The 13,239-nt window shown below is 54.6% G+C and overlaps 1 protein-coding gene across 2 annotated transcripts in view; it reads right to left on the reverse strand.

The window, feature by feature from the left end:
• Positions 1 to 13,239, reverse strand: part of HSPG2 (heparan sulfate proteoglycan 2) — a 99,103-nt gene that overhangs the window by 30,743 nt on the left and 55,121 nt on the right. Inside the window, exons 29-39 of one of the 2 annotated variants that reach the window (XM_044237388.1) lie at positions 13,024 to 13,110; positions 12,496 to 12,545; positions 12,079 to 12,173; positions 11,617 to 11,757; positions 11,009 to 11,200; positions 5,592 to 5,684; positions 5,172 to 5,252; positions 4,742 to 4,972; positions 2,981 to 3,094; positions 734 to 858; positions 562 to 648 (exon numbers count right to left, since the gene is read on the reverse strand). In XM_044237388.1, coding sequence (XP_044093323.1) covers positions 562 to 648; positions 734 to 858; positions 2,981 to 3,094; positions 4,742 to 4,972; positions 5,172 to 5,252; positions 5,592 to 5,684; positions 11,009 to 11,200; positions 11,617 to 11,757; positions 12,079 to 12,173; positions 12,496 to 12,545; positions 13,024 to 13,110 — 1,296 coding nt within the window. Of the gene's footprint in view, positions 1 to 561; positions 649 to 733; positions 862 to 2,980; positions 3,095 to 4,741; positions 4,973 to 5,171; positions 5,253 to 5,591; positions 5,685 to 11,008; positions 11,201 to 11,616; positions 11,758 to 12,078; positions 12,174 to 12,495; positions 12,546 to 13,023; positions 13,111 to 13,239 lie in introns of both variants that reach the window. The other variant, XM_044237387.1, reaches the window with a different exon arrangement.

The following is a 13,239-nucleotide window of genomic DNA, read 5'->3' on the forward strand; positions in this document are numbered from 1 at the left end:
CCCGAGGATGGCACTGCTGAGTTGGTCAATTCCTCTGGAGCAGACTGTACCCCCAGAGAATGCCCCACTGCCCGTAATGATGTATTTATGTGACTACTCGCTGTCCCGTCCTCTGTGACAGGTGGTAGGCAACCTGAAGCCTGGGACTGAATCTGTTTCATTCACTTTATCTCCAACACCTTGGCACACTACACGGTATACAGTAGATGCTCAATAAAAATGTGCTGAATGGTGAATGAAGGCGAGCTCTGAAGGCTAAACTGGAGTTAGCTAGAAATGGAAGAACGTTCCAGGTAGAGGGAACAGCATGTGGAAAGCCCTGAACATCAAGAAGTCAAGAGGTTAAGCCCACCTACAGTAGGTTTGGGTGTCAAAACTGGCAGGAGCTTAGGCGTGGCCCGAGGACAATGGGGACTCCTGGAAGGGCTTTGGGTAGGGGAGAGGTGTGATCCTGGCAGGGACCTGCCAGAGCCACAGCATCCAGGGCTCTCCCCTAGAAGTCTGCCATAGACTGCCTCCCCACCCCCGCCGCTCCTCCATTCATCCTGTTTGCAAACTTACTGCTCACAGTACTGGCCTGTGTAGCCAGGTTCGCAGGCCGTGCAGCGATACCCACCAGTCCCCAGGCTCTCACAGGTGCGGGAGAACCTGGGACAGAGGAGGCAGAGGTCAGGCCCTGGGACACCCGCTCTTCACCCCACATCCTCTGCACGCCCCCCAGGAGGGCACCCACATGTTCTCAGGGTTGGCGAGCGGGCAGGCGCAGGGCTGGCAGTCCTCCGGTGTCCCAGCCGTGGCGTCTCCGTAGTAGCCAGGCGCACACAGCTCGCAGAACTCCCCGGCGGCGTGGTGTCGGCACTGCTACAAGGCACAAGAGTGTCGGCCGCTCGCTGTTCGGCAACGTTTACCAAAAACTGGACAATTTCGTAATTCCCGGATTTGGAAGTGCCGTGTTTATGAGGTTTTTTTGTTTGTTTTTTAAGATTTTACTTATTTGACACAGAGAGAGCAAGGGAGAGAGACAGAAAGTAAGCACAAGCAGGGGGAGCTTCCGGCAGGGGAGAAGCAGGCTTCCCGCTGAGCAGGGAGCCCAACGTGGGGCTCGATCCTAGGATCCTGGGATCATGATCCGAGCCGAAAGGCAGCCGCTTAACCCACTGAGCCACTGAGGTGGCCCGTTGGTGAGCCTATCTTAAAGCAATAATTGTAGAATGGCAGCAAGCGGTCGCTGCACGGTGTCCACCTTCAGTGTAGTTTAGAACGGCCAATTGCCGGGAACAAAGATGAACAGGGAACTGGACGGATGAAAATGAACGTTCACCCCCACAGCTATCCAGAAGGATGATGTCAATATATCACTCACTGTACGTTCACTATATTGGAATTTAAGTTAAAAATTTAATAAAAAAATTTGTTAAAGATTTATTTATTTGAGAGAGAGAAAGAGTGTGCACATGAGCCTACGTGAGCAATGAGAGGGCCGGGGGGCAGGGAGACAGAGAATCCCAAGCAGACTCTCACACTGAGCATGGAATCCAATACGGGGCTCGATCCCATGACCCCCGAGATCATGATCCGAGCTGAAACCAAGAGTTGGGCATTCAACTGACTGAACCACCCAGGCGCCCCAATACAAATATTTTTAAAAAGGATGATGTTGATTGTACATTTTTTTTTCTTAAAAGATCTTCTTTATTGGGGTGCCTGGGTGGCTCAGTCAGTGAAACGTCTGCCTTTAGCTCAGGTCATGATCCTGGGGTCCTGGGATCCAGTCCCACATCAGGATCCCTGCTCAGTGAGGAACCTGCTTCTCCCTCTCCCTCTGCTGCTCCCCCTGCTTGTGCTCGCTCTCTCTCTGTCAAATAAATAAATATTAAAAAAAAAAGATTTTATTATTATTCACATATAATGTATTATTTTCTCAAGGGTACAGATCTGTGAATCATCAGGCTTACACACTTCACAGCACTCACCATAGCACATACCCTCCCCAATGTCCATAAACCCCCCCCCTCTCCCTACCCCCACCCCCCAGCAACCCTCAGTTTATTTTGTGAGATTAAGAGTCTCTTACAGTTTGTCTGCCTCCCGATAATAAAAAATATATATAATAAAAAAAAGATTTTGTTTATTTACTTGAGAGAGTGAGAGTGAATGAGAGAGAAAACAGGAGCAGGGGGAGGAGCAGAGGGAGAAGCAGACTCCCTTGATTGCACTTTACGTTCGTCTACCCAAACACCTGTGGCATCAGAGAAAAGCAAAGGCATACACCTGAGTAGGTGGGGCAGAGCTTTGTAATTCATGCTTCTTCATAAAAATATGTGTAGGTTTTATGTTCTCCAATGAGATTCATGTTTGTTTTATTAACAGAGTCTGCTGCTTGCTCTGCCTTTAGCTGGGGGTCTGTCAACCACCCAGTCCTCGACCCTGGTGGGTGGGGGGCTCTACACAGACACAGACACAGATAGACACACAGATACACAGACACACACACACACACCACTCTGAAAAATTCCCAGACAAATAATAGTTTAATGATCTGGAAAGACGTTCATGAACTTGTAAGCAAAAAAGCTGATCATCAAACACAATGAAGCTATGTTTATTTGTAAAACAAAAGACATATTGGTGTGTGTAAATATGTGCCCAGAAAAAGAACGAAAGAGTTCTACCCGCACTAATGCGGACAGTGATTACCTCCAGGTGGTAGGATTATAGGACATTTTTACTTTCTTTTTGGCTTGTCTCTGTAGCCTGATGCTTCCACAGAGAACGAGTGTCACTCTAGTGAGAGGACAGAGCAGGAAGCAACGTTTTCTTTATAGAGAAAATGTTACTCCCTCTTCTGGGCACCCCCCACCCCCCACAGACTGCTGGTCCAAGGCCTACTTGCCCAAGCTTGCCCCTCTCTGCCTCCCAGGCAGACCCTGTGCCCCACCCAGGCCCAGACCAATGGATCCCTGACCCCCGTATGGCTTACCGAGCAGGCCCCCGTCTCTGGGTGGCACAGGTCTGAGTGGCCGTTGCATTCACACAGCTCACAGTGGCCGAGGTAGAGCCCACTGCCAGTGCGCGTGTAGCCTGGGGCACAGTCCTGGGGAGAGAGGAGGGCTGGTCTCTATCTCCACTGAGGTCCCATCTGGAGCCTACAGACCAGAATCCTCTCCCTCCTGTGGCTCTCCAGTCTAGATTCCCATTGGCTCTAGGCTGGGAAATCCCGGGCCCAGCTCCTCTAACCGACAGCATCCTCTTTCTGGAACCTCCCTCCTTCTCTTTGTGTTCACTTTCTCAACACTCGGAAGCTCAGACTGTGTCTGTCCCCATCTTGCCTGGAACCTCCACTTGGGGAGCTACTGACATCTCAGTTCACTCTTAACGGAGAACACATATCCATTTGCCCTTTTGGTTCCTGAAAATTCTGCAGGGTCTCTCCTGAAAAACTTAACTCTTTGATGAAAACACAAGGTTCCGGAGGCCCAGATTTGGAATGAGCCCTTGGAGGTCTTCACCTTCACCTTTATACTCAGTAAATAAAGTGAAAGAGGCAGCATACATATGATTGAGGATGTTTTTACCCATTCTAAGTGAGTAATCATGGGTTCTGAAAACAAAGAATTTCTATTCATCACCCCTCCTTTGAAATCCCTCCAGGCCCTCCTTCTCTAACCATTTCAAAGTGATGTTTAGAAATCTGTGTTGCTTCGCTGCTGAAAATGTGCACATGGGATTCTGCTCCTCTCCCCAGGGCTTCTCCTTCAAAACGTGTTAAATTTTCTCACTTCAAAGGATATGAAGTTCGTATATTTGGATTTGAAAGTTCTTGTGGCCACAGCAAAGGTGCACAGATGTGAAACGGAGGAGACGTGTACTTTCCATTGGGGAGTTCCTGAGTCCGGGTGCTGGCTGGTCCCACACTTGACCTCTGGGCCGCCCACCTGACACAGCAGCTCTGCCCGCTCCCCTCCGTCCGTCTCCCTCCTTCCGTTCCAAGCTCACTCATCCAGCGTGGGCCAGTCGCCTGCTACATGCTTAGACACGTGGCACGGTCTCCACTCAAAGCATGGGGATGCTCTTGGGTTCTCTGCAACTGACAGGCCTCTGTTCCACCCACCCTCCTGTCCTCCCTCTAAAATAGGACTCCACTGGGGTCATTCGCCAGGCCAGAGGAATTTTCCTGAGGCCCAGCATAGATCATAGCGCTCCCTTCACAGCTTGGCATTCCCTACTGAACAGAGCCTTATTCTAGGTTAAGGAAGTGGCCCCAACCCCTCAACCCCCGCTTTCTGGGGGGGAGGGTCCCTTCTGCATTGTAGGCTACATCCCCATACATTCCTCCTTCTAGCTTCTGCTATGTGCACCCTCCTGCCTATAACTCTACTCAGCTCCACACTGTTTACCTCCTTGAGGTTTGTCTATGCTCTGCTTTGGCCAAGTGTAATTTGTATCTGGTGGTGTCTCCCTGTCTCTGGGGGGCACCCTGGGAGCAAGAGCTGGGTCTTAGCCTTGGCTGAGTGTAGCTGGAAGCCCTTGGGTAAGCCACTCACCCTTCAGAACCTCTATTCAAAAAGAATCTGTTCAAAGGGGATAATTCCATATCTCTTGTGGGTGTCCGGAAGAATAAATGAGACACCGTGCAGGGCATGATCGTTAAGGCAGCCATCACAGGCCATAGAAATGCCAGTTGGCCAGATTGCTGACCCAGCTGGACTAGAGCAGAGACGCTCAGGCTGGCCACACTTACTTGGCAGGATAAACCAACATAGCCCGGGGGACAGCGGCATTCCTCCACCTCCAGGGCGCGGGGTCCTGCTGAGGGCCCGGGCTGGGCCACCTCCAGGCTGACAGAGCTGATGCTGGCGGCCAGTGGCATTGAGGAGAATGTGGCCCGGACCAGGAGCTCATCCAGGTCTGCCAGTGCCATCAGGAGATGCTCCCGTGTGGCTGGCTGCCCGTCAGGCCGGCGCCAGAATTCCTGGGTGGGGGGCGGACAACAGCAAGAGTGGGTGAGGGGTGTTGGACTTTGTGGGCTAGTCCTGCAGCGCCCCTACCCAAACCCCTGGCCTCCAGGCACTAGCTGGGGATAGGGAGGGTTCGCTGGCATCAGAGCCGGGCTCCAAAGCAGGGTGAGCGGTAGGGGAGGGTCAGTCAGGATGTGGTTGGGTGATCCTCACCTCTCGGAGAGTGATCTCGAAGCTCTTCCTCTCGGAGCCTTGCAGAGCTGGCTGGGAAGCCACCAGCATGATGTTGTTGCCCTGCGGAGACAGCAGCAGGATTGGGAGGGGAACCAAGGGGCTCTCAGGGACAGAGGGGTCCTCTGCCAGTCCCAGCCTCTCCACATCACCAGCCTCCCAGCTCTGATTTCCCAAGCTCATGTGCCCAAAGGAATCAGGTATGTGCTCACTGCCCCCTTCTCCCAGCAGCGGGGCCTCTGCCAGGGTAGTGTCTAACCAGATGGTGAGGGTGGGAGGAAATGGGCCTCAGCCCCCCAGCTCGTGCCAGGCCGGCAGAGTGCTCATCCTCAGGGTGAGCCATGCCTGATGCCAACATCCTTGGAGGACAGAGGGCGCCCTGGCTGGAGTCCACGTGCTCACCGTGATCTGGACGTCAGGGTCGGACAGTGGGCTGCCCTGCCCTCCGGCTGTATAGGAAAGGGTGTATCGCAGCTTTCCGCCATAAGCTGCCACCTGTACAGAGAGAGGCAAGCCCTGTAGTCAGAGCCTGATCCTGCCTTCAGTGGTCCTAACAACCAGAGGCAGAGCCTCTCAAGGCAGTTTTGCACCGCTGCTGTCCCCTCCATTCAACCAGAGGCCCCTGTGCATGGCATCTGGTTACCTAGAAGACAGGACATCCCTCTGTTCTTTCAGTCTTGGACCTGCTGCCAGGGCCCCTGAGCAGCCTTGATGACTCAGCCAACAAGTTTCAATACCCTTTCCATTTGAAGAAACTTCCATAAAGTAGATGGGGGCACTGACAGTGACCATCACGAGCAGGCCACAGAAGGTTCAAAAGTTCCCGAGGGTGGGCCTTCATAGGTCTTGTCTCTCAGGCAGGTGGGTTTTGTCTGCTGAGAATCCATTTCCCAGCTTTTTGAAAACTGCAGCCCTGGTTTCCTTTAAAGGAAGCTCTGTCCTACAGAACGCCCATGTGGTTTGAGGGCAGACGTGAGCCAGGTCTGGTCAAGGGGCATGTTCCACCACCTTCCTTCCCCTCCGTTAGGGTGGAGATGAAAACCTGCCACTTTTGCTCTTTCAACTGGAACAGAGATACTCCCTTTACTAGTTGGACTGGAAGCCAGAGAATGACGCCAATCGAGATGAAAGTCCTAAGTAGCCCCTGGACCCAGCCATGCCTGATGCCAACATCCTTGGATTTTGTAGTTATAAAAGCCAATAGATTCTCTGTCACACACAAGCCAGCTGGACTTGGGTTTTCCGTTATTCATAACTGGAAGGGTCCTTGGGCTTCCTGCTGGGGGCTCTCACAGGAGCCGCTGAGGCCCTGGCTCCACCCCAGAACTTTCTCTTGTCTGCCACCAGGGCAAAATTCAGATCAACACCAGTGTGTCGTCCTCGCCTATGTATGTGTTCATTTGTGTGCTCAGGCAGTTGGTGAGCATTTGTTAAATGCCTACTGATGACATGCCAGGCGCTGTGTGAGCTACCTCAGTCCTGAGGATGTTCTCTACAAGCTCAGAGTGAGGTATAACTGGAAATGGTGGAACAACTAGTTTCCTGCTTGCTTTGGATGCCGGCAAGTTCATTGCCACATCCAGCTGCCAGGAGTTTGCAGGAGGGTGGCTCAGGGAGCAGACTCTCAAGTGTGAGACCGGAGTTCTACGTCCAGCTGTCCTGGCTGCACGGCCCTGGACAACTCACTTAACCTCTCTGAGCCCTGCTTCCCTCCCGATGGAAATGGCAGTAAAAAGTAGCTTGAAGGGTGGCATGAAGATGTAGTAATACAGGCCGTACAAAACACTACCCAGGGGCGCCTGGGTGGCTCAGTGGGTTAAGCTGCTGCCTTCGGCTCGGGTCATGATCTCAGGGTCCTGGGATCAAGTCCCACATCGGGCTCTCTGCTCAGCAGGGAGCCTGCTTCCCTCTCTCTCTCTGCCTGCCTCTCCATCTACTTGTGATTTCTCTCTGACAAATAAATAAATAAATAAATAAAAATCTTAAAAAAAAAAACAAAAAACACTGCCCAGAGCAGAGTGCCTGCAGAGCACACGGCCTGCAGGCTTGCCAGCTTCTCAGGACTTCTGGCTCTACCCTCGGCTTTAGCCCATCTTTCTTATCCTCATCACCCCTGGACCACACTGTCCTATCTGCTTCTCCGAATATTTCATTACACATTATGTGTATTCTTAAGAGGCACTCTTGTGTTTGGAACAGGCCAGAGCTGATGTCAATCCTAACACTAATGCCAAAGGTAATAGCAATGATATTGACAGTGTTGATGACGACAGGAATGACCATGAGACAAACGCTACGCCGTGGGAGCCCAGGGTCGTCTTTTGTCCATACGTAACATAGCGCACAGGAGGTGCTAAATTAATGCTCCCTGAAGGAATGAATGCAGAGCCAAGGGCCAGGTCAGGGATCTGGATACAGGTGTCAGACCGCAAGCAAGTCCCTGCCCCTTTCTGAGGTTTGGTCTACCCATCTGTATCATAAAGGACTTTGACAAAGCGCTCTCGAATATTTTGGGATTTGATGATACCCTGCTACCCCCCAACTCCTTGTTACTCCTTGTTACCTTGTTCCCCAGGAAGGCTTGGGGCAGCTGCCAATAATAGAGACTCCCAGGAAGCAGAGAGAAGCCTTCATAGGAGAGAGAGAACTAGGACAGAAGGACAGGCGGTGAGAGCTGAGGGGGATGGGGTGAGGTGGGGGGATGGTGAGAGCACAGTTACAGGCCTGGGAGGGACACGTACACAGGCATGCACGCACACACATACCCTTGAGGGAGGCCCCGGGGGCAGGGGCAGAGGGATAGAAGCCCCCAGCCCACAGCTCAAGTTCTGGCCCTGGTCTTGGGACAATTTGCTCCCCATCTCTGGACCCAGATACCACTTCAACTGTTGTCACTGAGCATGGCTGGACTGGTGTCTCCTCGTGTCTGCTGTGTGCCTCTTGGGGACCTCACAATGACTTATATGGCACACCAGAAAACTTTAAAAAATTTCGTGGTGTATTGTGTATTGGAAAATGTGTATGACTAGCACAAATGAAGTGGTATGTGACTAATTTAAAGGGAAATAAATCTGAGGGGCCCCTGGCTGGCTTAGTCAGTGGAGCAGGAGACTCTTGATTTGGGGGTCATAGGTTTGAGCCCCACGCTGGGTGTAGAAATTACTTAAAAAATAAAATCAATGGAAATTTGAAGTATATAATAGTCCAGGTAGTAGGCAGACACGGCAGAACTGGTGACGCTGGTTCGGAAGCAACTGCAGTCTGGAAAACACGGTGGGTGGGGGCCTCTTGGAGGGTGCCTTGGCACATACCTGAGAGGCTGCCGAAGAGGGCCCGGAAGCTGAGGAGGAGGAGGAAGAGGAAGAGGAGGAGGAAGACAGTGGGGCTGCTTGCAGAGCAGCTGCAGGCTGGGCATGGGGCAAGAGGCCCTGGGCGGGGGGCTGGGGGTGGGCAGCAAAGCTGGAAAGGAGCTGCCAGATCTCTGCATCCATCCGCCTCTGGGCCTCATCCACCTGGGGGGCCAGGAGAGGGAGGACAGAGGAAAGGAGAAGAGAGGGACAGAAAGGACACCATGATGACTTGCTTCCCATTAGGCCGCCCCAGGCGCAGTGAGCCACCTATTACTTCTGAGCTAACTGTTCAGAAGGGTCTGGCCTTCTGGCCCTTGTTCTTGAGGTCTTCTTGCTCCTCATGAGCCTGGGGGCGGAGGGCAGGGGGAAGATCCGGGGTGGGGGTGCCCAGGTGACTGTGGGGAGAAGCCCACACAGAAGATACCTGCTGGCAAGAGACAGGCTGGTGGCTCTGACCAGCTCCCAAAGGGCCTCAGTGGCTGGGGAGGCTGCTCTTGGGCCTCACTTATCATCCATGCCCATGGTGCCAGCCCACGCCATTCAAAGCTCTGGAATTTTCCTGAAGGCAACACTGGAGGGGACTGGGCATTAGGCTGAGGCCTGGGTTGGGGGCAAATGGCTCAGGAAGGCCAGAGCCTCAGCTCAAGGCTCTTGATTAAACTATACTCTCTGGTCTGCATGGGGCCCCAGACACAGCCTGTCCCAGCCAGGCGTTAAGTTACCTGTGATAGCCGCTGCGCCCGGGCCCGGCCCCTGCCCTCTGGGGGCCCCATGGTCCTGCCCACTGTCACAGCTGTCCGCAACTGCTCCTCTGAGAGGGATGTGCGGTTCTGATGGGTGAGGGGCACAAGCCAGCTCAGACCTCCCAGGGTCCCAGTGTCGGAGCCCCGGGGAGTGTCCTCTCCCCATGGATACAGTAGCCAGAAAGGCCCACACTGGGGAAGATGATGCACATCCCCCCTCCAGGCTGGCACACAGAGAGTAACGCTAGGCTACTGAAGGGGCACATGCACTCAGAGGGTTAATGGAAGTTGCTGGGGAGGTAGTGCTAGGGTAACCTGGTGGGCTGGGTATAGTCACGTGGTTTGGCATAGTTAGTTTTCCTGCCACCACGGCCACCACTCTGGCCACAGACAGATCTGGCAGGAGCCAGGATCTGACCACACGGTGGCTGGGGCACACACCCTCCCAGCTCTAACTCCTGGTACCACAGGGTTAGGGCACACCGGTGCCCTGACTGTGGGGCCATCGGGCACTGCCTGGGTTCATGTAGACCCACATCTCCTTGGGTCTGGGCATTCCCCCATGCAAGACTGAGAGCGTCTAAGAACACCATGACCATGTCACATCCATTTCACACCACTCAGATCAAGGGCCTACCTGGTGAGCCCAGCGCATCTGTGCAAAATATGCCTCCCTCTGCGGGGTACAGGGAAATGCCAAGAGAGGGAGTCAGAGAGAGAGAGAGAGATGTGTGAACTGCAGGCCAGGGCAAGAAAGATGCACACAGAGAAGCCAGGAAGCCAGGAGGGGAGGAACCAGAGAGGGAGAAGGGACTAGAAGGTCAGTCTTTGGGAGGCTGGGATAGGTGGGTCTGTCCCAGGAAGAAGGACAGTGCAGCTTGGGAACTGCCCCTCCTGTGTCCCTGACCTCCCTGGGATCCTGGGAGAGGGGACACGTCTGCTTGAGTGCTGACCTTGACCAACAAGGGCCTCCATCTTTTCCTGGTTGCCATTGGATGGCATGGACTGTTCGAGGAACACATTCCGGCAGGTTCTGGAGTCTGCCCCTTGGATGCGTCTCCCCGACCCCTCCCTTCACCACCATCATCACCAAACCACAGCTTATCTCTGGCCAGTGGAGTGGAGTATCCAAGAACAGCCTCTGACCTGGCTCTGAAGGCCAGCACTGCCACCTTCTGGGTGTCCCCTTCATTTCCTCCCAGGACAGGGGGTAGGAGTGGTGATTTACAAGACGTACGAGCTATTAGAACAGTGCCCGTGAGAGCTCAAAAACCAGGAACTATCATCAGAGTTAAGACCATCACCAGGCACCCAGTGAGCACAGAATCAACAGCCTGGATGAAGGAAGGTGGAGGGAGCAAATGCATGGCATTGAATCTCTGCGGTCTCGTTTGTCCCTGTATTTCCAGGGCCTCGCCCAGGACCTATCTATTGCCTGAAAGCTAATAATCATCAACAGGAGGGTACTACTTATGGGCAGGACACGAACTCCCATTCTCCCAGCCACCCTGGAGCTGAGGTTAATTGAAAGGCAATCAACCAGTCAGCGGGAGACCTGGGTTTAGACTGAGGACTCTCTGACTGCAAAGGCACTGAACCCCAATGTGGCCAACCCCTGCTCTGAGATCAGCTTATGTTGGCATCCTGGCTGACCTTGGGGCTCCCTAGGGCCTGGCTCAGAACCCACGGCCGGGGAGGGCCTGCCAGGCCTCACTGTACATCACACCTTGTCTCCCTGGTAGGCCTCCGGCAGCTGCCAGTAGAAGGACTCATGGCCGAGCTGGGCGAAGTTGCCAAAGGACAGCTGGGTGCCTTCGGGCACAGGTTCCACGGTGAAGCCTCCTGTCAGGCGGCTGTTCCGCTGGGGGTTCACCAGGGCAAAGCCTTGGAAGTCCCCAGGGGCAAAGTGGGTGGAGATCTGGCAGCAGAGAGAAGACGGGGTGTCAGCCTGTGCTTGGGGGCGGTCACCTTGGTGGGGGAGGGTCGGGGAAGACATCATAGTGTCATGGAGGCATCGCTGAGAGCGGGGTGAGGACAGAAGTGACGGGGGAATGGGGAGGCCACGGGGGAGAAGAAAGGGGTGCGGGGCTCAGTGATGACACAAGCGATAAAGGGGTCCTAGGGAGGATATGAGAGTCGGGTCGATGGTCGCTGGGATCCGTGCTTACAGGGGCCATAGTGGGGGCCTGGAAATGGGTGTCCTTACAAGCAGAGAGAATGCCACTAGGCCAGTTTTCCGACCAGACCCCGGAGGGCTCTGGGGCGGGGGGGGGGGGGGCGCTCCAAGGGGCGGCGCATGTGTGGACACACGCGCATACACACAGGCGCACTTACCAGGTGGCGGACGTAGGAGGAGCTGGTGCACTGCTGGGTGACGCCCATGCAGAAGCAGGGCAGGCAGCCGTCGGGGTTGCTGGAGCTCAGGAAGAAGTGGTGGGGCCGGCAGTGACTGCATGTGCGGCCTTCCACCTGGGCCTGGGAGGACGGACGGGAGGGTAGGTGTGGGGGGTTCGGGGGGCAGTTCTTTCACCTCTGGCAGCCTTTGAGGCCAGCCTCCCGGCCACGTCCAGCAGTTCTGGGGTTGTCCCAGCAGCCCCCAGGCCTAGGCCTGACTCCTGTGGGCTGCTGCTGTGATTTCCCACTGGGCCCATACTGTGGGGCAGCGATGGAGCCTCTGGGGAAGGGTGGGGGTGGGTGTCTCAGGGACAGCCCCAAGGGTACAGTGAGAGGGAATGACAGGGCGATCCCTAACAGCTGTGGTGCAGGGCCTCCTACAGAGCAGGGGTTTGGACTAACCTTGCATTGGCACTGGCCAGCTGCGTCACACTGGCTGCTTATACTGCCCTCGGGGTCACAGCCACAGCCGATGGGCTCTGGCAGTTGGCCATCTCCTAAGGTGGAGGGAAGCCACAGCTGGAACCCCAAACCCGCCTCCAAGCACTCTCACTTTCACTACCCTCTGGGCATCGAACTCATCACCAGGAGAGGGAGTGTTTATTTCTGAACACCTACCCTATGTAGACATTACACCCATTCATAGCAGCCCTCTGGAGTGCATGAGTTTTTTACTATACCCATTTTACAGGTAAAGAAGCTGAGGCTCAGAAAGGTAAAGTCACTTGCCACCGGTTGAAGAACTAAATTTCTAACCCAAGTCTACCCCTGGGGGAAACAGGGTAGCCCGACCCCAAAAACCTCCCCAACCCTACTCACTTCGGCATGGCTGGCCCTGGCTGGGGTTGCCATAGTAACCTGGGGCACACCTAAGGAGAAAGCATTAGATGATGGGAGGGCAGAACCAGGAGGGCAGAACCACAGTATCCTGGCGAGCCTGCTGTAAGCCCAGGACTGTACTGGGGCCCCTGTATCAGACTCACACTGGAACCAGGCCTCAGCGTGGGAAGGAACCAATCAGCCTAACTCGTCCATTTTACAGATAGGGAGTCAGGTGGGAAAAGAAGAGCAGGGACAGTCCTGAGGCCACAGAACCAGTAAGCAACATGATCGGGCCTTGAATCCAGAACCTTTAGCAAGAATGAGGGGTTCTCTGGGGAGTCCCTGCCCTCGCTGGGGCAGGGGATCCTGGTGGTTGGAGGTGAACCACAGGCCTAGATCTCTGAGGATTCAGGCTCTCAGGGAGGAGAGCTGACTGTCTTCTGGGGACCTGTGTAAGGGGAGAGTGGGAGGCCTGTGGGGCAGGTCCTCCTGCACACTCCCCACCCTGCCCACCACCTGCCTCACCTCTCACAGTGACGCCCGCTGTGGCCTGGGGAGCACGCATCACAGGTGGGGTGGCCGTCGGTGTCCAGAAAGCAAGTATGAGTAGCCCTGATGGTGTGGGGGGCAAATTTCTAGTTAGAAGGTCAGCAGTGCTTCCTTTAGGACCAGGGGAGAAGGGAGAGGAAGAGTGGGCGAGTGAGTGAGGTGCCAGGCACCGTACTCCGAGCCCTCACTCAA

This window comes from Neovison vison, chromosome 2 (genome assembly GCF_020171115.1).
Source record: "Neovison vison isolate M4711 chromosome 2, ASM_NN_V1, whole genome shotgun sequence".
Taxonomy (NCBI): Eukaryota; Metazoa; Chordata; class Mammalia; order Carnivora; family Mustelidae; genus Neogale; species Neogale vison.